This window comes from Neolamprologus multifasciatus, chromosome 20 (assembly GCF_963576455.1).
Source record: "Neolamprologus multifasciatus chromosome 20, fNeoMul1.2, whole genome shotgun sequence".
Lineage (NCBI taxonomy): Eukaryota > Metazoa > Chordata > Actinopteri > Cichliformes > Cichlidae > Neolamprologus > Neolamprologus multifasciatus.
Window position 1 is genome coordinate 15,088,887 of NC_140458.1, and position 21,678 is coordinate 15,110,564.

The 21,678-nt window shown below is 38.2% G+C and overlaps 1 protein-coding gene across 1 annotated transcript; it reads left to right on the top strand.

Annotated features, from left to right (window-relative positions):
* Nucleotides 1-413: 413 nt before the first annotated feature.
* Nucleotides 414-21,245, top strand: slc9a8 (solute carrier family 9 member 8). The gene is made up of 16 exons (XM_085147185.1): nucleotides 414-785; nucleotides 1,223-1,407; nucleotides 2,499-2,579; nucleotides 5,518-5,576; nucleotides 10,067-10,150; nucleotides 10,612-10,713; nucleotides 11,005-11,039; nucleotides 12,002-12,145; nucleotides 14,986-15,127; nucleotides 15,230-15,335; nucleotides 15,435-15,551; nucleotides 15,638-15,720; nucleotides 15,805-15,916; nucleotides 17,193-17,413; nucleotides 18,138-18,284; nucleotides 19,123-21,245. The coding sequence occupies exons 1-16, from the start codon at nucleotides 547-549 to the stop codon at nucleotides 19,234-19,236; spliced, it is 1,971 nt and encodes a 656-aa protein (XP_085003311.1). The 5' UTR covers nucleotides 414-546; the 3' UTR covers nucleotides 19,237-21,245.
* Nucleotides 21,246-21,678: the final 433 nt, after the last annotated feature.

The window sequence follows — 21,678 nt, forward strand, 5'->3', positions numbered from 1 at the left end:
AGTCTGTCCATTTAAAACACAGACCTCTATTACGTATTTGGGCAAACCATTTAATTTTTTTTCTTTTTATAGATAGCAGAATCTTCGCAGGCATCTTATATGACTGAATACAAGGTGGAAGGTGTCTTAGTGTTATGTAATACACATCTGGTACTTCGCAAACAGCGCAAGCCACAATAAAACTACAATACCCACGAAGCACCAAGAAGACGGTTGACGTTAGATTACAATGGCTCATGGGAAAGTGGAAATACAAGAATTGTAAACGCCAACATTTCGTACGTACACATGAAAGTTGAATTATTCACGGGACCAAATATCTATACCTATCTTTTTAAAACGAACACATCAACAACTTTTGAATGTTCCCTTAACCTTAGTTAATACCGCCTTGCGCGGTAGCTGAAAAAAACTACAACTCCCAGCAAAAGATTTAACCGGAAGTAGAGTGGAAATGTCAACAGATACATGGAGCTGTCGACATGAAACAGACGATCTTTTTTAATTACAAAACGTAGCTTTAATGTTTAAAAGAGTCGGTTGAGGATGAGAGGCGTTATCGTTAAAGTCTTGTCCTTTTTTCTGTTGTTCGTAAGTTTTTGTGCGTCAGAGCGAGCAGAGCGGGAAAACTCACTTCCCTTGCATGAGAGAGATGACGATGGAGGAAATGTGAAACAACAGGACAATATTATAGCCGAGGAAGGGCAGTCAGTAGAAAACCATGAAACAGAACATGGTTCGAACCTCGATTCAAACGAGTTACAGAAGGATGGGTCATCGGTCAGGTCAGAGACGGCACTAAATAATTTCAGTACTCTCTTTGGATTAACTTAATGTAGTGTAAAGCGCTTTGGGGTCCTTAGGGTCTGAGTAAAGCGCTATACAAATGCAGGCCATTTACCATTTAACTTGGCACATTGTACCTAGCTAGAAGTAGTTTCAGTAGTTTAATCATTTTTTGTATGGATGCCAAATAAATATTTATACTTTCTAATATTACAAGTACAAAAATACATAGACAAACATAATTCCACCAAAACAAAATCTGTATCCCATCTGTTTAAACTGGGTAAATGTTTTTATGTGCTTCATTCACCTCTGCCTAACTTAAACTTAGACTAGCTCAAAATGGCAGCTGTTTAAATGCGAGACGTAACTGAGCCATATTGAGATAACTGACATAGTCACCTCTGAATCTAATCTCTTGTCTGTCACCTTGCAGTAAGTCCAATGACACCACCGACAACTACTACAATGACACCCTTCACTCAACAACAACTACTGTCAAGCCAACTACCCTGGCACCCCCAACAGTCAAGCCCATTCTGCCAGTGCAGACAGGGGTTAAGGCCCAAGAAGAAGAACAGTCCAGCGGGATGACCATATTCTTCAGCCTGCTTGTTATTGGTTAGTGTGTTTTCACCCATCACCGAATAAGTCTGACTCCATATTGTCTGTCAAGATCACTGTTTGTCTGAGCAAACATGATAGACCAAAAGAAGTAAATTGTTTTACAGCAGGAAATATGCATCTTGTGGTTAACAAAGCATGCATAATTCATCCCATACCCATAATAATGGAGAACCAATTTAGTGTTTTATTAAATCAGGTTTGTAGATGGGGATCTAGGATGATACCAGTGCATATAGAGGATGTGGTTACACACTGAATGGCCATGAAATACCACCTAAAGTAGCCATTATGCACATTAGTCCACTATCTTGCTGTCAGATTATAAACCAAGATACTATCATGAGTGACACATGTACTTACTATTTAGACGGATTTACACTGCGAAAGCATGCAGTTTTAGTTGTAAACTAAGAAAACATCTCATCGGTTTAAAGAAACATATGAAAAAAAATGTTTACTAAACTAGGAAAATGGAAAAATTATCTCAGAGAGCATTTTAGAAGCCACATAGTTGTATATGTTGTAAAGTTGCCTCTCATTACCTTGCATGAATGAATTTGGCCTCGGGGTGATCGTGGCTCAAGAGTTGGGAGTATATCTTGTAATCGGAAGGTTGCCGGTTTGAGCCCTGGCTCGGACAGTCTCGGTGGTTGTGTCCTTGGGCAAGACACTTCACCCGTTGCCGACTGGTGGTGGTCAGAGGGCCCGGTGGCGCCAGTGTCCGGCAGCCTCGCCTCTGTCAGTGCGCCCCAGGGCGGACTGACAGGGCGGCTGTGGCTACAATGTAGCTTGCCGTCGATGACTGAACGTGTAACAAATACAGGCCATTTAATTCAGCATTTCCCATATGACTAATAATTCAGATTTAATCAGTAAATCTCTCTTGGATTCAGTGTCCAAGAAATTAAATTTAATTAAGAAATTTAATTGGAGCTCAATGGTACTCTTCGTCTCTCATTGACATCCCTGTGCACCTGGGTACTGGAAGGAAGGCAGCTTGAGAAAAGATGAAAATACTGTAATATTTGGGAGACGGTGTGATTTTATTAACATGGATGTATGTTTCTCCTAACACTCACCCCCAGGTATTTGCATCATATTGGTGCACCTGCTCATCAAGTTCAAGCTACATTTTCTTCCAGAGAGTGTGGCTGTTGTGTCCTTAGGTAAGTACTGCTTATGTATTATATTTGTAATTGCATTTGGCATCATGCTAAAATTTTAACATCATAAGTGTATTTGTCAAAGTAATTAAAGCAGAATTTTATTTCTTGTTATCTGTCATATTTATGTTTACATAAGGTAATATTTATATAAATATTCATATTTATGTTTAAATAAGGAGGTTCACAAAAATATATATATATTATGTCAACATATTTCCATTTAATTTAAAAACCACCAACCAGGCCAGAAATTTGGGTGTAGTGATGGACTCAGACCTAAACTTAGAAAAACACATTAAGACAATAGCAAAGTCAGCTTACTATCTTACTAAAGATCTGATGTCTCAACAGGACCTGGAAAAACTAGTCCATGCATTCATCTTTAGTAGGCTTGATTACTGTAACAGCATCTTTACAGGTCTACCTAAAAAATCAGTCAGACAACTACAGCTCATTCAGAACTCTGCTGCTCGAGTCCTCACTCAGACCAAAAAAGTGGACCACATCAGTCCAGCTCTAAGGTCTTTACACTGGCTGCCTGTCCGTCAGAGGATAGACTTTAAAGTTTTGATGCTGGTCTATAAAGCTCTGAATGGTTTAGGACCAAAATACATCAGTGACCTCCTGACCCAGTATGAACCTTCCTGATCCCTCAGGTCATCTGGATCTGGTCTTTTATCAGTTCCCAGAGTCAGAAACAAACACGGAGAAGCTGCATTCAGCTTTTATTCTCCTTATATCTGAAACAAACTCCCAGAAAGCCTCAGATCAGCTGAAACATTCAGTTTATTTAAATCCAGGTTGAAGACTCACCTGACTCAGCTGCATTTGAATAAAGCACCAAATCCGCATTGTTTTACTTTCAAGCTTAAATTTCAAAACTTATATTTTAACTACTGATTTTATCTACTGCTCCTTTTTTTCATCTTAAATCATCCTTTTTATTTGTTTTTGTTTTGTTATGTCTCTGTAAGACACTTTGAATCACCTTGCTGTTGAATTTTGCTATATAAATAAACTTGCCTTGCCTAATTTAGATAAAACGCTTAGCCTTCAGATTTATCTGAATCACCAGTTTTTAGCATTTTACACTGAACGTTCTGTAAAGAACTTTATTATGTCAAAGAGGGTAATCCTCAATCGGATATTAAGAGCTCACGGCAGAGCAGCCTCAACCATCTAATGTTTGAACCTTCTGTTTGTGAGGAGCAGCCAAACAGAAGTAATTTTCCTTCAAATTGGTGTGGCCTTATAGGCAGAAGAGCAGAAATGGCTTATTTCAGACAGTAGATGAATTGCACTAAAGCATATGGATTGTTTTAAACGTTGAGATGTCTTTGCATTCTTGTTAAAAATACGAGTCAGTAGCTTGTAGAAGAACCTTTCCAGCAAAAACTTGGAAGTAATTTTTTTTGTATAAATGAACAATCTCTCGCAGCATTGTGGAGGAATTTCTTTACAACGTTGCTTCAGTTCATTGAATTTTGCTGGAATTTCTTCACACACAGCTCTGTTAAGGATTGCAATCAGGTTGACATCTGAACTTTGATTGGGCCATTGCAGCACCTTGATTCTTTTTTTTTCTTTCAGCCATTCAGTCCTTTTCCATGAGCCAATTTTGGCCAACCTTTAACTTTCATGCAGATAGCCACACATTTAAAGCAAAAATACTTTGGTATACAGAGGAGTTCACGGTTGACTCCACAACAGCATGGTACCCAGATCCTGTGGCTGCAAAACAAGATCAAATCATTTTTAAAGAGAAGTGGCTTCTCCTGGCAGCTGTTAAAAGCAAGCTGTATTTGTTCAGTCTTTTTCTAACACGCTTCACTCAGGGCTGTAGTGTCTGAGATGTAGCACTTGGGTTAACACCCCAGGCTTCAGCTTTTATAGAGGTAACACACACTTGCTGATAAACAGTTAATCAGACATATTACCTCTTTTGTTGTACATGTTACAGTAAAAGTCTATTATATTCTATTAATTTTTATGTTCATTCTTATGGCAGCATTAAGGGGTGGGGGGGTAATTAGTTTTTCACAAGACTTCATATATTACTCATATGTTCTATACACACACAGAGACTCAGTTTTCATCTGTGTTATGCAACAAAATGAAACAGGGTAGACGACCTAAGGGAAATCGTTTTTCTTTAGGTTGTCTGTGTGATTTAAGATGAGCAAACACTAACTCATTGGCGCCATTTGCAGCCTTATTCAATATTTAAGAAGTACTTAATTTAAAAAAAAAAAACAAGATGTATTTAATTTTTTCTCCTGAGGTGCAGCTTTGCTTCCTCTGTGCGGTCAATTTAGGTTAATTCTGCTTCTAATTCTCTCCACCAGCTTCCTCTTTACATGTCTGTGCAGTTACACTCACTATAATTCAGTGACACCCATCTGTCTTCCTCCTGAAGGCCTTTTGCTTTTGCACGACCTGCTTGCTGCATATAAGACGGGCCTCGTCACAGGGGACTCTGCTGAAGAGAGATAACGCACTGCTTACAAATCAGAAAAGGCTGCTTTTCCTTCCTCATCACTTCCTTTTCCCCCATCTATTCTTTGTATCTCTTCCTCTGCACTATCACTCCCCATCTGCCAATATATCTAGAACTTACACACAGCTTTGAGGCTCGTGTTTAATTTCTGTCTTCATCTTATCTATCTCCTTTTCTCGACTCTTTACAAAGCTTTGTGTTTCATCACCCTTTTAATTAATGTTCTGCTGGGTTGTGTAGAAAGAGAGCGGAAGCCCCAGCAGGATGTTCTCAAAGACAAAAGTATAACCATAGCTCTTTTAAACAAGTATATTTGAACTATGATGACATTTATGAGGTATTTACTGTAAACCACTAAAATAGCATGTGTTGCGTGATTTTCATGAAATTAAGTAGTAAACTTGTTTTTTTCAAACACTGGTATTTCCTTACTCTTTCCAGGGATTCTAATGGGAGGCTTCATTAAGATCATTGAGTTCCAGGAACTGGCCAACTGGAAGGTATAGTTTTACTGGGTTTCAGCATGTCTTTCTTTTCTTCTGTCAGCACTGCACTTGGTCCAAATTTAAAATATAACTTTTTTGGTTTTGATTACTTTAGCATTAGGTAAAATAATCACATTCGTCTACACTGCAAGCACACAAACAAATACACATATGCAGTGCATGTCCACAGCTTAACCCATAGCAACCTTTCTTATCTCCACACTGCACTCACTGCTCTCAGATTCAAAATGTGTGATTCTTAGTGTTGCTTGATTTTCTTAGTATAGAGTAAAATAATTACATTCCCACAAATGCACAAAAAATATACAAAAGTATTCTCTAAAACCTTTGCCCATTTTATACTTTGGATAGATACAGTGATTGATCATATTTAGTGCAGTTGCACTCCTACGTAATGCACAGTCCTGGAACTTGTAGTAACTTGTCATGCAACAAATTCTCTAGAAAATCCCTTCCCACGCCTGCCCTAAACATCTGCTTTCATTTTTCATCTTTGTATCGTATTTCTTTCTTCACTCATTCATTAATTTTCTGGTTCCTGTTGTCACAAATGTCATCATTCATATCATGCAAACTTTGTTATTGATCTGTGACATGCACCATTTTTGTGCTTGGTATGCCCCCCCCCCCCCCCCCCCCCACACACACACACACACACACAAGCCTTTTTCCCCCCCGCAGTTCTCGGACCATTTAATTAACATTCCCTGTTCTCTGCCAGTGAGTTAGAAAACAAGTGAACAGGAGAGGTACAGGGAAGGATATACAGAGTGAAAGGGAGGCAGGAAAAGAGGACAGGTTATGCCAATGTTTCTTGCACACAGGGTCCCATTGTCTTTTAAGCTTGGAGCCCCCAGGGTATTGCTGAGTCATCTACATTAGTAACCAGAGCCCCTGGAGCCCCTTTCCACACATTGCCCCAGTCCCGTGAATCTCTAGACTGCTATGTCTGTATTTGTGTTTAAGTTGTAGCAAACAAGCCTGCTCTCCTGTCTATGTCTAGGCAGCAGTGACTTCAATAGTAGTAAAGTCATATGAATTACACTATGGCTTGCAGCTGCTTCTTTGCAGGAGCATGGATATGCTAAGTGGTTTATAGCCCATTTGAGACCTGAAAAGACCTAGGACACAATGCAAATGAATTATGTCTGACCTATTTGTTTTTTAAAAAGCTTCCATGAAGCACGATGAAACCAGTTTGAAGTAAGATTGCCAGTGGCAGAACTGGGCTTCTGTAAGCAGGATTTTTTTATTGTTTACTTTCAATTGCAGCTGTTTTGAAATTGTACGTTTGGTTGTAGGTTTGTGCTTTATTTTTATAGTTAATTAAAGGGATCTATTCTCCCTGATCAATGTCTTTTGGTAGCTGCCTGTAAGGCTGGCGCCACCTCATCCAACTAGAGCATTTCTACAGCTGGCCCACTTGGTTAATCTCACCAGCCTGGAGGACTGCCTTATACCCTGCCTGAAGGGTGTACAACTCCCTCAGGCAGCAGCATCCTGTTATTGCTGGATTTGCTCTTTCCTTTTTACCACCAATCTGCTGTCTTTGCTTTTGACAACTGAGCTTTCTATCTTCAGTGCACTCACTACAACCCACCATACAAAGAGAGCCTTTTCCTGTATGCTTTCTTTTCTAGCACATGCAGGGAAAGCCTCTCTGTTTTTTCCTTATACTTACCTTCATCCCCCCCGTCTCTCCCATGTTTTCTGACACAGACTGTGGAAGTAGCATGCTGGTATTAAATATTACAATAGTAGAAATTTGTCTTATCGCCAAAACAGAGAGAGATAAACAAGAATATTTGTACTCCAAACAAGACCTCTCTCTCTGTTTAAGCTTTTCGGTATTGTCCTATCTGGGCTTGTCACTTTGCTTCAGTGGCAGCAGTGGTGTGTTTTAGCCCCAAAGGGCTGCACATATTTTATTAGATGTCTCCCACGCCACGGAGAGAGAGAGCGACAGAATGAGAGAAGTTTTAATTGTGGTTTTAGGGGCTTTTTTGTGCTTTTTTTTTAATGTGGTGATTTCACCGGTTGTCAAAATCAAGCCTCCAGGGACCCTCTACTATAAATGAAGGTCTCTTCAACATCTGCACTCATATTTTTTGTTATCTCTCAACTCTCTTTTAACTGTGTTCTCTTCATCTTTGGCATTCATCTTTTCTCATTTAGTTCAAGCTCTGTATCAGCTCTTCTCCAGAGTATACCCATCGTCAGCTTTCTGGTTTTATCCATTTCATCTTTCCTTTCAGCTTCTGAAATCTCATTACTCCTCATCAGTCCATAACTTTCTCCATAGTTTCAGGAGGAGATTGCAGCGCTATCTTGCCTAAAGTCTAGTGCTTTGTCAGTCAGTATAAATGTAATGCCCAACAACATTTGTTTGACCCAAAATTCTAAAGAACAACTCTTTCTTCTTTAGACTGTTTAATTTAACAATTTATTTAATTGTTTTATTCGTTGATAAATATTATTTATTGCACTCCACTTTTAACCAGTCTCTTACCTGCAAATTAATGAGAATCCTTTGAGGTATGTGTAGAGAAAAACCAATGTGCACTTGTGCAGTCCTCCCATTAAAGGAATTATTTGCATTAAAGGAACACGTGCATTGGTGCCTCAGGAGTACAGTGGTAGACGTCAGGTCGCAGTGCACGCATGGCATACTTTCATGTGTCTCTGGTGTTAATATTCATTCCTGAGCACCTGGCCTGAAGACTTCTGCTTGACCTAAATGTCGAGAGAAACTGGTAACCTGGAAGCAAGAGTTGGTCTACTTTTCCTGAAATTTGAATGTTTTGGAAAAACAAAGTAAGCAAGGGCATAGCCTTTTAGCATAAGCATACAGTACATCCTCCGCAGGCTGTCCTCAATGCTTGACCCTGTGTGCTTGTAGCCATGGTTTTGTTGATGTTGAGAAATTTACCATCTGAACTAAAATGACTGCTCCTGCACCCACATGTTTGGTTTCTTTTTTTGTGGTTCTGTCTCATCTTATATCACTCCAGTTATACTCTTTTAATTCTAAATGATTACTTAGAAAGGGAAAAAACAAATACCTAAAAGCAGAAGATTATCCAAGAAGTTATGCCAGCATATTTTCAATTAAAATCTACTACCCCTAAAAGTTCTTAAACCTTTTTATTAACTACTTAATAAAAACAAGTAGTTAATAAACTACTTATCGTGTTTGATATCAAATTCTATAAAAATAGTGTCTCAAAAATAGTAAATTGGAGGATTGTGGAATGGGATTGTGTATGTGAGAAAAAAGTTCTCGATCTAATTACACACTCAGGCGTTGCCAGCCTGTTGCAATACTTTTCAGGAAAGCCACATCAGCTGTGGCAATAACTGTTTAAACGTCCATCTGCTAATGGGGTTGTTGGGATTGAAATTCAGGTTCAACCAGCTGTGATGACAGGCTTTCATAATACAAAGAGGGAGGTTGTTGACTGAGTGGTGTAAATATGGCTCTGCCTTTTTCAAACTTTCTAACAGACGCAACCGCTGTATCAACTGCTCAGAAATATAACTTGTGCATGAACATTTATTAATGCATACTGTGTTGACACACCCGTCCAAACACACTTTGGCTAACGCAAGAACACACGGTGCATGATGCACAGACACATTGGCAGCTAGAGCGTAAGGCATGGGCACATGATGCCTGTGCCTGATCTTGGAGGCTGGCCCATTTAGCTGAGAAGCAACAAAGATTGCATTATTTTGCTGAAATAATCAGAGAGCCAAGGTCCCTGTGTGTGTGTTCTTGTTTATATGAACGATGAGCTCACAGCCTGTTTACAGTATGTTGAAGTGAGCATATTTAAAAGCTTCTATAGAATGGTGAGTTGCCTAATAGGAAGGCAGGACAGGCGGTCCTTAGACAAATACCTGTTGGGTGTGTGTGTGTGTGCTCATTGTTGAGGAGTCGACATCCAAATTTGTTTTGTCAGATGAAGAGCTGTAACTATAACAGCTCAGGCAGCCCCCCTTGCCCTCACCGTTTCTCCTCCCCCATGACTCATTAGGTCAGCTGATGGTCACTGTACCGGCTTTCATGTGTCCGATGAATAATCTGGAGTGTTTGTTGAATGCGTAACCACAAGTTAGTGTTTTATCATTTACTGGCATGTACATACTTATTGCGTTGACAGTATTGCTAAGAATTCCTGTTTAGATTAACAATGTCAAATGTGTAACAGTCCAAATTATTTAAGTGCTGTTTTTCTTTGAATAGCACCAGTTACATTTCCCTTTAACGTTTTCAAATGTTTTCTTTAAATTTGAAACTATGACTCAATGCTTGCACATGTCTCATTTTACAGTAATGACACTTACAATTGTACTTGTACCTCATCAGTTTGTTACTATTGACCAGTTTGCAGCTCTAATTTAAGGTTAAAGGCAGCATTTTGTCGCCTCTCTGCTGCAGTTTATTTAGCAATAAAATGTTTTGTTTTTTATTTTCCTAAAAGGAGGAGGAAATGTTCAGACCCAACATGTTCTTCCTTTTGCTTTTGCCACCAATCATCTTTGAATCTGGATACTCTTTACATAAGGTACGTGTGTGTATGAGGCTGGATTTACACAACCAGCACCTTCGTGTTCTTAGAGCAGTACAAGCCACCACGTATATTTATAAAGGACCAAACTGACCTTTAGGCGTGACGGAATAAGACTCATGAGACCAAAAGTCTGAGCAACCCAGCAATAAGCTGGAGCCTTTTAGTATGTGTGTTACATTTACAAATGCAGTAACTACAAATCATTCAAAAGCAGCAAGAGGCTTAAGCAGGTCACCTGTCTGTGTTTTCTGTTTTGATAATTGAGTTTTTGCTCCCTTTGTTTTTATTTTATCAATATTTTATTTATTTTTTATATTATTAACTGGCTTCATTTTTTCCAAACAACTAAAAGGTCACAGTCTTTTTAGTTTTTTACAACTCTCTGTGAAATTATGCTATAATTTTTTTATGCTGGCAGTATCTAATACTTAACCTGCATGTTCTTGTGTCTTCAGGGTAACTTCTTCCAGAACATTGGTTCCATTACCCTCTTTGCTGTGATCGGCACAGCTATCTCTGCCTTCATAGTTGGAGGAGGCATCTATTTCCTTGGCCAGGTGATGTTTCTATTAATCTAGTAATCAACACAGGCCCGTGACACACAGCCCTCATTCAGTTAAAGAGTATGTGACCTCATGATATAATATTTTCAATGTTCTGTCAGGGTTTTGTTAGTACAGGAAATGTTTAATGGGATATGCTCAAAAATAAATTATTGCTGCATCACCATTATCACTTTCTTATTGTACAAATCTGTAACACTGATATCAACGTAATCAGATGTTCTTCTTGCAGCTTAACAATCTGGGGTTTTGTTTTTTTGTTTTTTTTGATAATCCTCCTCACAGGCTGATGTTATCTATAAGATGACCATGACTGATAGGTGAGATTTTTTTCTAAGCATTTACTGTGAGCTTTCTTACTTCATTTTGATGGAATTTTTCTGTGTCAGATAAAACTTTTTGCTGACAGGTGTAAAGCCTAGTCTTGGACTAAACATGTATTTCACTGATGAAATCACATACTGAGCTGAGATCATTTTCTGCTAGTGTGAATTCTTTGAATTTACCATTTTTTTACGTGAGCCACAAAAGGTCGAAACTTACTCACTAGTGTAACTTACTCACGTGGGGAAATTAACAAATTTCCCACGTGTGGGACTAATAAAGGTTATCTTATCTTATTCTGTTTTTCCCCCCTCTATTCTTAATAACACCCTCTGCCTACTTAGTTTGAACTGTGCCCTCTGCATCTGAAGGGTTTGTCTTTTAGGAGTTCAAAGTAACAGGATAATCCACCTACCAGAGACATATCCAGTACAAACACAGCATGTTACTCCACACCCATGTGTTTTTTCTAGCAATTAGCACATTCCGGCAGTACTTAAGCCTACGTATTTTATTTGTTTTTGAATAAAGCAAAATATATAACTCAGAAATAACTTAAATGAGTTTACATTTGGGGGATTTTTTAGAATGTAGGGTACATAGCTTAATAGATTTTCTGATGGAAAGTCCCAATACAGCCTCTTGACTTCTTGAGTAATTGCTCCATTTTTACACCTGTTTCTGCGGTTTTTTGTTTGGTTGGTTTTTGTCAGTTTTTTTCTCCAGGAAACTTTTGATAATCTTTTAATGTTTTATTTTCCTAGTACTAAAGTGTGCTACTTTGTATGCATTCTGACTCCTTTAAAGTAAGAGAAAGTAAAAATCATATTTCTTGTCTCCTGCTTCCTCTTATTTATTTTGGAAATGTTTTTCCTCTTTTACTGCCCATATGTGTTTGTGTCTTAATTTCTTTTATGAATGAAGTAAATCTTTCTCATTCCCTTCTACTTTGCTGTAGCTTTGCCTTTGGCTCACTGATCTCAGCCGTGGACCCCGTAGCTACCATTGCCATATTCAATGCACTCAACGTGGACCCAGTCCTTAATATGCTGGTGTTTGGTGAAAGCATTCTCAACGATGCTGTCTCCATTGTCCTCACCAAGTAAGGACACTCCTTCGTGACTTGAATGTTCTCCATTGCACACACTGGCACATTTACATTTTCCCAGTCTTTATCAAAAAGTAGGCCTAAGGACAGCATGCATAGAGTCTGCACTCTGCAGATGTTATACAAGGGTTAGATGTACAACACAACATAGCGTCTTAAAATCTAACAGCAACTGAGGCCAAATCCAAACTTCTGTTTTCATATTAAAACAGCTTTTTACATTGATCACTGTACAGATGAGGTTCATTTAATAACCTTGGCATGTAGGCACTACTAGCACGATAAAGCAATAGCTGCTGCTGTTTGTTCAGACTAAAACAATTTCTAGCTAATAAGGGTCAGCAGGATTTCCAAAAGTGTCAATATTTCAATTCTTAAAACACTTGACTGGATGCTATGTTTAATTATAGTAAAAATTGTTTCATATGAAAACATATTAGTATGCCCAACTTGCTTGACTGTGATCACCTCATTAAGGTCCATTGTGGCATTTTGTGGTCTGTAATAGACATTTACTGTGGCAGTCATATAACAACAAATAAAGTTGCCCAAATGCTTATAGAAATCAGCAAAAAATTACATGTTTCAAAACATCACAAGTACTACACTTCTAAGATTTCTTCAGTTTTCAAAGTAATTCAACCTTTGTTACAAGCACGGACTGCCATTAGTTCATTCAGATTGCTTTTACAGGTACCAGTTAGACAAAATGCAAACAAATACTAGCTATAAAGTGGGATCAGAATAGCAGTACCTGCTTTTAGCTGAAATCATATTAGCCCATTACAGCACTTACTGAACTGCAGCTCTCCTGATCAGTTTAATTTTATTCAATCACATTGTTGGTGCATAAAATAAGCTTAACATTTTTTCCCATTTTGAAACAAAGGCCATTGAGTTCACAAAAGAAGAGAAGGAAATGCAATCATTTTAAAGTAAACAGTGGCATTTCATTTACAAGAAGACCATGAAGTTAACAGAATAAACATAAACATTAGCCATTGTTTATGTTCGGACACACTGGCAACCTGGCCAAGGTGTACCCTGCCTCTCATCCTATGGCCACTGTGATAGGCTTTAGCTCCTCCGCACAACACTTGAGAGAGAATGGGTGGTGGATTAGGAAATAATGCAGTTATTACTGCGAAAATTTTCACAAGCATGTTTCAAACTGGCTTTAAATTAGTGACACCAACAGATAATATAATACTGACAGAAGGGACCTTTAATTATCCTTTGGTGAACAAAGTCTAAGAGGCATCTTTGTGATAACCAACTTGGTCTTACATCCTGTAAGAGGATGTAAGAGCAAGTTGTCATTTTTCTAAATTGGGTGGCGTATTGCACTTTGAACAAAACCGGAAACAATAGCATGATCTGCCAACCACAAGAGTTAAAATCTATATTCAATCTATACAACTCTGTGAAAAATACGTCATTAAGTAACGCAATAAAGATCTACTGATGTATAAAATGCCTACATTTTCAGTATTTTTTTAAAATTAAATTTCAGTTCAGTTTTCTTTATATAGCGCTTCATTCATAACAGCACTCAACTCAGGATCTCAGGGCATATGTATTTGTATAGCCTGCTGTCTCACGTTATACTAAATACTGATGTTTGCAATAGTGAGGAGAAAAAAAACTATTCTAACAAGAACATTCTTGAACCAAGCTCAGATAGGACAGCCACCTGCCTCGACCAGGTTACATGAGGAGAAAGAAAGGAGAGAGAGAGAGGGATATTTTTCATATTAAAACATATAGTCTTGTGCTGACTTATATTGTCCTCAAGGCTTAATTATTTGGTTGAGTGCAGTAGACCTCTTAAACACACCAACAGTGACACACCGGTGGCTTAAAATTTTGATGTCAGGCATTTTCCAACCTTTGAACTTGACCTAGTTTTTGCAGATGACTCATTTTACTTTCATGGGTAAGACTGCAGAGGATAGAAATAGCAATATATTTTGTTTTTATAGACATTAAATTACTGGATGTGAGCAGGCTGCCATCAAAATCGGGAAAAAGATTTTATTCAGAATATCTGCTACTCAGACATGTTTATCTAGTTTCTACTGTTATCTGCTTACTGACTACCTCAGACAGGCGACAGAAACTTGACAGACAAGTTTGACAGAAACAGTGTTCGGGATTCCTGTTCACACACTAGCTTCAGTATCTGCACTCCCTTTATTGCTTCCTTATCTCTCCTACTCACTACAGGATAAATGTGCAAAGTGATCTTAAGTATCCGGGTGTCTCTGAGGTCTAAATGAGTGCATAAATAATAAATAGGCTGACTGAGCAGCCCTGGCAGTGTGCTTATTGTTAGCACCCAACAAAGTGGTTTTCTTAGAAAGCAATCATGTAGTTTGGCCCAGCCATTTCCAAACGCCACGCAGAAGCTAATGCTTTACCTTGGAAGGTTGTTAATAAACATTGTGATTATAAATAGGATGTAAACTGTGAACCCAGCTAAACTAATATTTATAAAATACACAACATGCAACATTTTTGGTGCCAGCAACAAGATAATCATTTGTCACGCTATAAGAGATTTTGGTGTTTCTGGTAATCCCAGATCACAGTAAATGTTTGGGAGCTTTTGTCTTACAGTTTGTTTCTTATTGTGATGAAAATAAAGAAACAAGTTGAAATGTCTCAGTTCAACCAACAGGAATGTGATAGTTGCAGTATGCCTGCTCTCTCCAGCTCCTAATTTGGTGGAGTGTTTCTGCCCTCTAGTGTCAGCTGAAGATATTACAAGACTAAATGCATCACAGTGCCACTGAGATTTAATTTGTTACTTTCCTCCCTTTTTTGTATTTCAGCACAGCGGAGGGTTTCTTTTCCCGCTCAGACAACTCCACGGTAACAGGCTGGGAGACTTTTCTACAAGCTCTGGGTTATTTCCTTAACATGTTTTTCGGTTCTGCTGCACTGGGAACCCTCACTGGACTCATCTCAGCTCTTGTATCCAGCCGCCATTCTCCTTGCATGTGTTTGTACTTTATATGTGTGAGAATTTTATTTTCTGGTCTGGCCTTATTTCAATTCCCTAACTTACTGAATCAGTTTCTGAAACACTTTGACCTGAGGAACACGCCATCGCTGGAGTTTGGGATGATGATCATCTTTGCCTATCTTCCCTATGGACTGGCAGAGGGAATCAAATTGTCTGGTGGGTCAATACAATCACATGCACATAATGAATACATGAATAGTTTTGTATGTTTGACTTTTTCTCTGACCTCCATCTCCCATCTGTTTCCACCTACAGGAATAATGTCTATCCTGTTTGCGGGAATTGTGATGTCTCACTACACCCATCACAACCTATCTCCTGTCACCCAGATCCTTATGCAGCAGACACTGCGCACTGTGGCCTTTATGTGTGGTCAGTAGATTCTCGCTTAGCATCCCAGTTCACCGCTGGCTGTCATTATCAGAAGTTTTCACTGCTTTCTTAAATTCTTTCTCCAGAGACGTGTGTGTTTGCGTTCCTCGGCCTCTCCATCTTCAGCTTTCCTCATAAATTTGAAATGTCATTTGTAATCTGGTGCATAGTAAGTTGTCTTTTATTGATGTCATTTTAATCTGTCTGCTTATTCCCACGGTAATCAGGAATGACAGCTGTTCTCTCTCTGTAGGTCCTGGTTCTTCTTGGCCGTGCTGTGAACATCTTCCCTCTGTCATTTTTGCTGAACTTCTGCAGGGACCACAAGATCACACCCAAGATGATGTTCATCATGTGGTTTAGTGGTAAGATGACATGACTAATGTGTTTCGTTAATTACAGGGCGTCATCTTTTTATTGGTGTCTAAACCACACTCATTACACTAACACAATGCGCACATCTCCGGCTGCAAATGAAAGCAGAGTTTGTGTTATTCTGCAGCTGTTTTGGAAAAATCGGTTGCGTTTATCACATTTTTGATAAAACATGGACATCTAAAATTCACTGATTTTAGCTTATCCTTATCAAAAGAATTCTGATTTCTTTTTCTCTGCTTTATAACATAAAAATGAATTCATAATCTATGTTTTTTGGCTTGGTAAAACTTAGTGTCCCAGAACGCTGCTACATACTGCATGTGAGATGCATTGTGTTTTGGGAATGCGATAACGAGACAATGCATGAGTTTCAAATTGATGCGAGTGAATGCGACAACTAGTGAAAAAAGAAAAGCATCACTGAAGCAGCATTTTCTGTATTCCAAAATTAAGATAGTCACTGAATTCTGTGTAGTTATTTAGAGATAAAATGAATATTTTGGTTCGACTTTATTTATTAACTCGTTCTTTGTTTGTTTAGTAGACACCGCAACAGAAGTGAATAAACCTGTGATTTCTGTGAGGTCGGACAATAAAATTTGTCAACTGCATCAAAAGTGCCTGTAGGAGTAACAAAGTACTGCTTAACAAGATGACTTCCAGTCTCAAGACTCTTTAGCAGCAAAATATTTTATCGTGATAATTTTGCAAAGACTTTCTGAAGAATTGAAAACTGACCAGAACAAGCAGGCTGAGTGTTGTGGAATGCAGTCGGGGTAGTTCAAAGAGAGAGTTAGAGGAACACACCACTACAGCAAAGAGCATCGGAAAAAACGTCTCTAAAGATAGTCAGAAAATCTCTCCAGAAATTTGTGCTATGATGCTATCTATCATGCTGAGGGGGTCTGAGTCTGTCATTGAAAATAAAGGTGGGTGTATGAAGCACTGAAGCAGTAAAGCTCAAAGAGAAAAAAGTGGACCTACTTTTTTAGCAAAGACTTCACACTGTGGTGCCTGTTTAGTAAGTCTAAACTTCTAGTTTTTGATATAGCAGACAACCATTGTCCTACTGTTTTTGAACACAATAAACATCATTTAACTAAACAGAGATGTGCTCCTGTTGTATATCTTGTGCATTAAAACTAAAATGTGGAAAAAGTCAAAACACATCGAGCTTTATATAATAACCATTTCTTGTGAAAGCCATTATGCTAAATATTTTATTTTTCCATTCATTCTGCTTTTTTCCCCCTTCTTTGCTAGGTTTGCGAGGTGCTATTCCCTATGCCTTGAGCCTTCATTTGGGTTTGGAACCCATTGAGAAGCGTCAGCTAATTGGCACCACCACCATCATCATTGTGCTCTTTACCATTCTTTTCCTCGGGGGTGGTACCATGCCACTCATCCGCATCATGGACATTGAGGATAGCCAGTCACGGCGTAAAAACAAGAAGGACGTCAATCTCAGCAAGACACAAAAGATGGTAATGATTGAAGCACCCAAGGTTCTAGTACACGGGGGCACACAGAGAGTTTGTTGTCTGTATTGGTACTAGCTGCGCCATCCTCTCATCTGCCATCAGGCTCTTTCTGCGCACTTCAGAGGGAAAAAACATCAAAGGGTTGATTGTGAAGGACACTGAATCAGTGAGGGGGAATGGACTGCTATCATAGAGATTCACACTTGAAAACACCAAACCTCTGACAGGCACAAATAGACCTTAGCCAGTGGCACTAATAAAAAAAATTTCCCAGATCAAGCTCTTGTGTTTAATATTTCAGTTAACTGTATTAGCTCTAGCTCAATATAATGGGTCATTCTTTTGAAGCAGATCCTATTATTGAGGTCATTTGAAGCTAATGGTGGTGTATTTCCATGACTTGCATGTATAGTATTTGCATGTTTGATATCTTCCAAAGCTAAGTGTTACCCCCTGAGGTACTAGCTGCTAGATCTATCAAATCCCTATTTTTCCTTACGGGTCTCCAGCCCTCTTTGATGTAATTCACTCTTTGGTCCCTTTGCTCTTTCCCTCTCGTCTTTGTTCCTTCTGTGTGTGATCTTGACTCACCAGTCTCACCGCTTTTCTGCCATTTGAACTTTTTCCTGCGTTCATCTTTTTCTCCTCCTTGCGTTGTTGCCCCCTCTCATTTAATTGCTTTATATGTTTATATGACTTCAGCCTCTGTGCTCATCTTTCTCTACAGGGTAATACCATTGAGTCAGAGCATCTATCAGAACTGACAGAGGAGGAGTATGAGGCTCAAATCTACCAGAGGCAAGACCTAAAGGGCTTCATGTGGCTGGATGCTAAGTACCTTAACCCCTTCTTCACTCGCAGGCTTACACAGGAGGTAAGCGAATCGGGGAGAAATCTTTTGTGTGGCACATAAAGCTTAAAAAAACCCAATCACAATCCTTTGTTAATACTTTATTATTTTCCAGTTGTCATGCTTTGTCCCCAGTCATTGTGATTTATCCACAATTAATATATATCTCACATTATCATGATGTATTTATTCATTGCGAGGGGAGGATGGGCGTTTTGATTTGGATGAAATCTGTGTCGTCAGGAAATGTGTAAAGATGGCTGCATGAACATTTCTGCCCAAGGGTTTATTCCTATATTTATATTTATAGTTTTCTTGGGAGGGGGGGGGGGGGCGGTCATGTTATGTAGGGCTGTGTTTCTTGTATCAAAATGAAACTGTCATGTTTAGACACAAACAATAATCTAATAGAAATATTTGAGAAATATGTCTGAGCGATTCTGACAACTACTTCGACCATTTTGCATGCAGTTCACTATGTGGTGAACAAGTGTCTAAATGTTTTTGCTTTTAGACTATTGCAAGAGGAACCAACAGAACACAAACTGCACTGCTTAATGTAAGAAAATGGCACAACCATCTGCGAAAAAGTTGCCAATATTGGTTAGAAGAATGAGAAATTCCTTTTATGATGTGCACAAGCATGTGAACAAGCAGGTCTTTTCATCTAAGAAATGCACCAAAGTGACAGAAAAACACTGAACATTAGATTGTTTACCAAGTTGGATCTCACTGCAGGGCCATTGCGTTTCCAGATCTTTTGTTTTGTCCAGTTCTCTGCATCTTTGTGCGATTATTTCTGTATGTGCATGTTCGTTCTAACATATTGCCAAATTTTTGTGTGTCCGATGTGTTTTAACAGGACCTGTTACATGGCCGGATCCAAATGAAGACTCTGACCAACAAGTGGTACGAAGAAGTTCGACAAGGACCGTCGGGCTCTGAGGACGACGAAGAAGAAGCCGAACTTCTCTGATCGCTTTCACTGTTTTTTGGTTTTTTTTGTAAGGCAATTTATGGACATTGTGTGGGCTGTGGTTTGTGTGTCCCTCTGTGAAAATGAGCATACTTTTCATTTCCCCCACAGGAATGTGTCAAGTCACAGTCTGAGTAAAACTCACATTTAACACTGTAAAACTGAATGAGAAAAACATGTTATTACTTTGTAAAGAAATTGGCAGGATATCTGATTTTATGCACCATTGACATGTTGAACAGCAGGAAGAGAGTTTTGCTGATTCTCAGAAACTTTTCCTGTGTTTTTCTTTCTTTTTTTGTATGAATCTTTCAATCCAAGGGAAAACTCAAGTGATACTGTGATGAAAATGTTCAGTTCTAAAGCACCTTATCTCTTCCCATTTGTATGGGTCATTTCTATTTGTCCCTTGCTTAGTTATAAGTACAATGGAACTTTTAAAGATTGTGAGGGGAAAGATACAATACAATGGCGCCAATGTTTATATACTGCCAGAGGTTTGAATAGCTATTCAACTGGATTTAATTCTCTCCAAGTCTCCACATTTTTGTTAATTAATTATTCTGAGTAAATTTTAAGCATATATATTGATACATATGTAATAAAGATTTTTAAAAAGGACCAAGTACCGGGCACCAAAACAAATGCAGGAGAGAGTTAAAACTAGTTTAGCAGGTGGGATAAAACTAATAGTTAAATGCTAAATTCCAGATTATTGCTCTGAAAAATGGGAAATTGCTTTCATTTCTATGTATACTTTAGCTCTAAAAACAATTAACTTCCATGTGTTTATGCTGATTTGTGGGTAAGATTTCTGTCACTACACTGTCTAAAAGTGGACCTTGTTCACAAAGTATTTCTTTTGATCATGGGCACCAATGAATGTCAGATGGCAATGTCTTTTTTTTTTTTGTATTTATTTGAAGAATATTTATGTGCCGTTTATGGATAATGGCTTCTATACAAGCTCTGTGAGTACCACAAGATGATAAAAATAAAGAAATAAATATCTCTCTCATATATATACACATATATATGTACACATATGTACACACATACATATAATATAACGTATAATATAAAAAATTAATTCTGCTAATAATTGAATGCATTAGTACTGGAGTTAGGCGACCTAGGTGCATAAAGTAAGTGGTTTCACACATTTTCACTTGAAATATTAGTCACGTCTTTTTATAGTACACTATTATTCTGGATAAAATAATATATGAATAAAATTCAACTTGTGCACTCATGTCTCCTAAATATATCTTAGATAACACAGTGTTTAAGACATTAACAGGTTTTAATGTGAATTTCAGTGATAATCACTCGTTGAGCATTATTTTTGCAGGGTTCACTTTCCATTCTTAAGCTGCAGGAACTAATTAGTTCATAGACTGTAGGAAGTGGAAGTGGAAGGTTAAATGTGTCTGACATAGACAGGGAGCCAGACTGGTCCACAGAGTAATTAGAATACATAAAAAGGTCAATGCATTATCCTGCTGGGAAATTATCCTATACCCATACAGTCAAAGCTCTCATGTCCAGTCCTGATAACACCAGACTATTATACCCTTGAACCATCTTGTGGGAACTCATTAGGCATATTGATGAAGAAGTGACAGTGTTTAACTGGAGGTAGAACATAAAAGAATGCGGCCAGTTGGTCCACATACAGCATATCTCTGCGCATGGTTTTGATTTTGTGCATTTGTTATATGTAAACAGTGTTCTCTATTTGAGGACAAAATTTCACATAGCCAGAAATAACCACCTGCAATAAGTGGATATCATTTCCTGAAAGCACAGTGTTAACGTGTATATACAGAGGACCTTTAATTCTGTGGAAATCCCTTTTTGCAATAATTATTCGCATCCAGTAGGGGGGGTCTTGATCCTCTATATTGGTCCATGAAAAATTGATGATGCCACATAACAGTGGTTTTAATACTATTTTTCAGTACTCAGTAACTTAAGAAAATTAAGACTAAAAATCTAGGGGAAAAGTACGGAAGCGTAGAGCTGCCACCCAGGCAAAAGAAAAATACAAGTGTATCACGTTATAACGTGAAAAGTTTATTGTTCTAACAAGATACTTTTCCTGTTTGTACAATATACTATCATGTTTGTACAATATACTATCACGTTCGTACAATATAAATATTATATTGTACGAACGTGATAATTATGTATATTGTAATAACGTGATATTATGTTGTTCAAACGTGAAAAGTATATTGTACAAACATGATAGTATATTGTACAAACAGGAAAAGTATCTTGTTAGAACAATAAACTTTTCACGTTATAACGTGATACACTTGTATTTTTCTTTTGCCTGGGTGGCAGCTCTACGCTTCCGTAGAAAAGAGTTTTTGAACTGTATACAATTTTTTTGTGTTTGTTTTTTACATGCAAGTGGACAGTGTGTTTTCTTTCCCG

Coding starts and splice junctions, on each gene's coding strand:
- slc9a8 (XM_085147185.1), top strand. CDS start 547: ATGAGAGGCGTTATCGTTAAAGTCTTGTCCTTTTTTCTGTTGTTCGTA. Junction 786..1,222: donor AAGGATGGGTCATCGGTCAG/GTCAGAGACGGC, acceptor GTCACCTTGCAG/TAAGTCCAATGACACCACCG. Junction 1,408..2,498: donor CTTCAGCCTGCTTGTTATTG/GTTAGTGTGTTT, acceptor ACTCACCCCCAG/GTATTTGCATCATATTGGTG.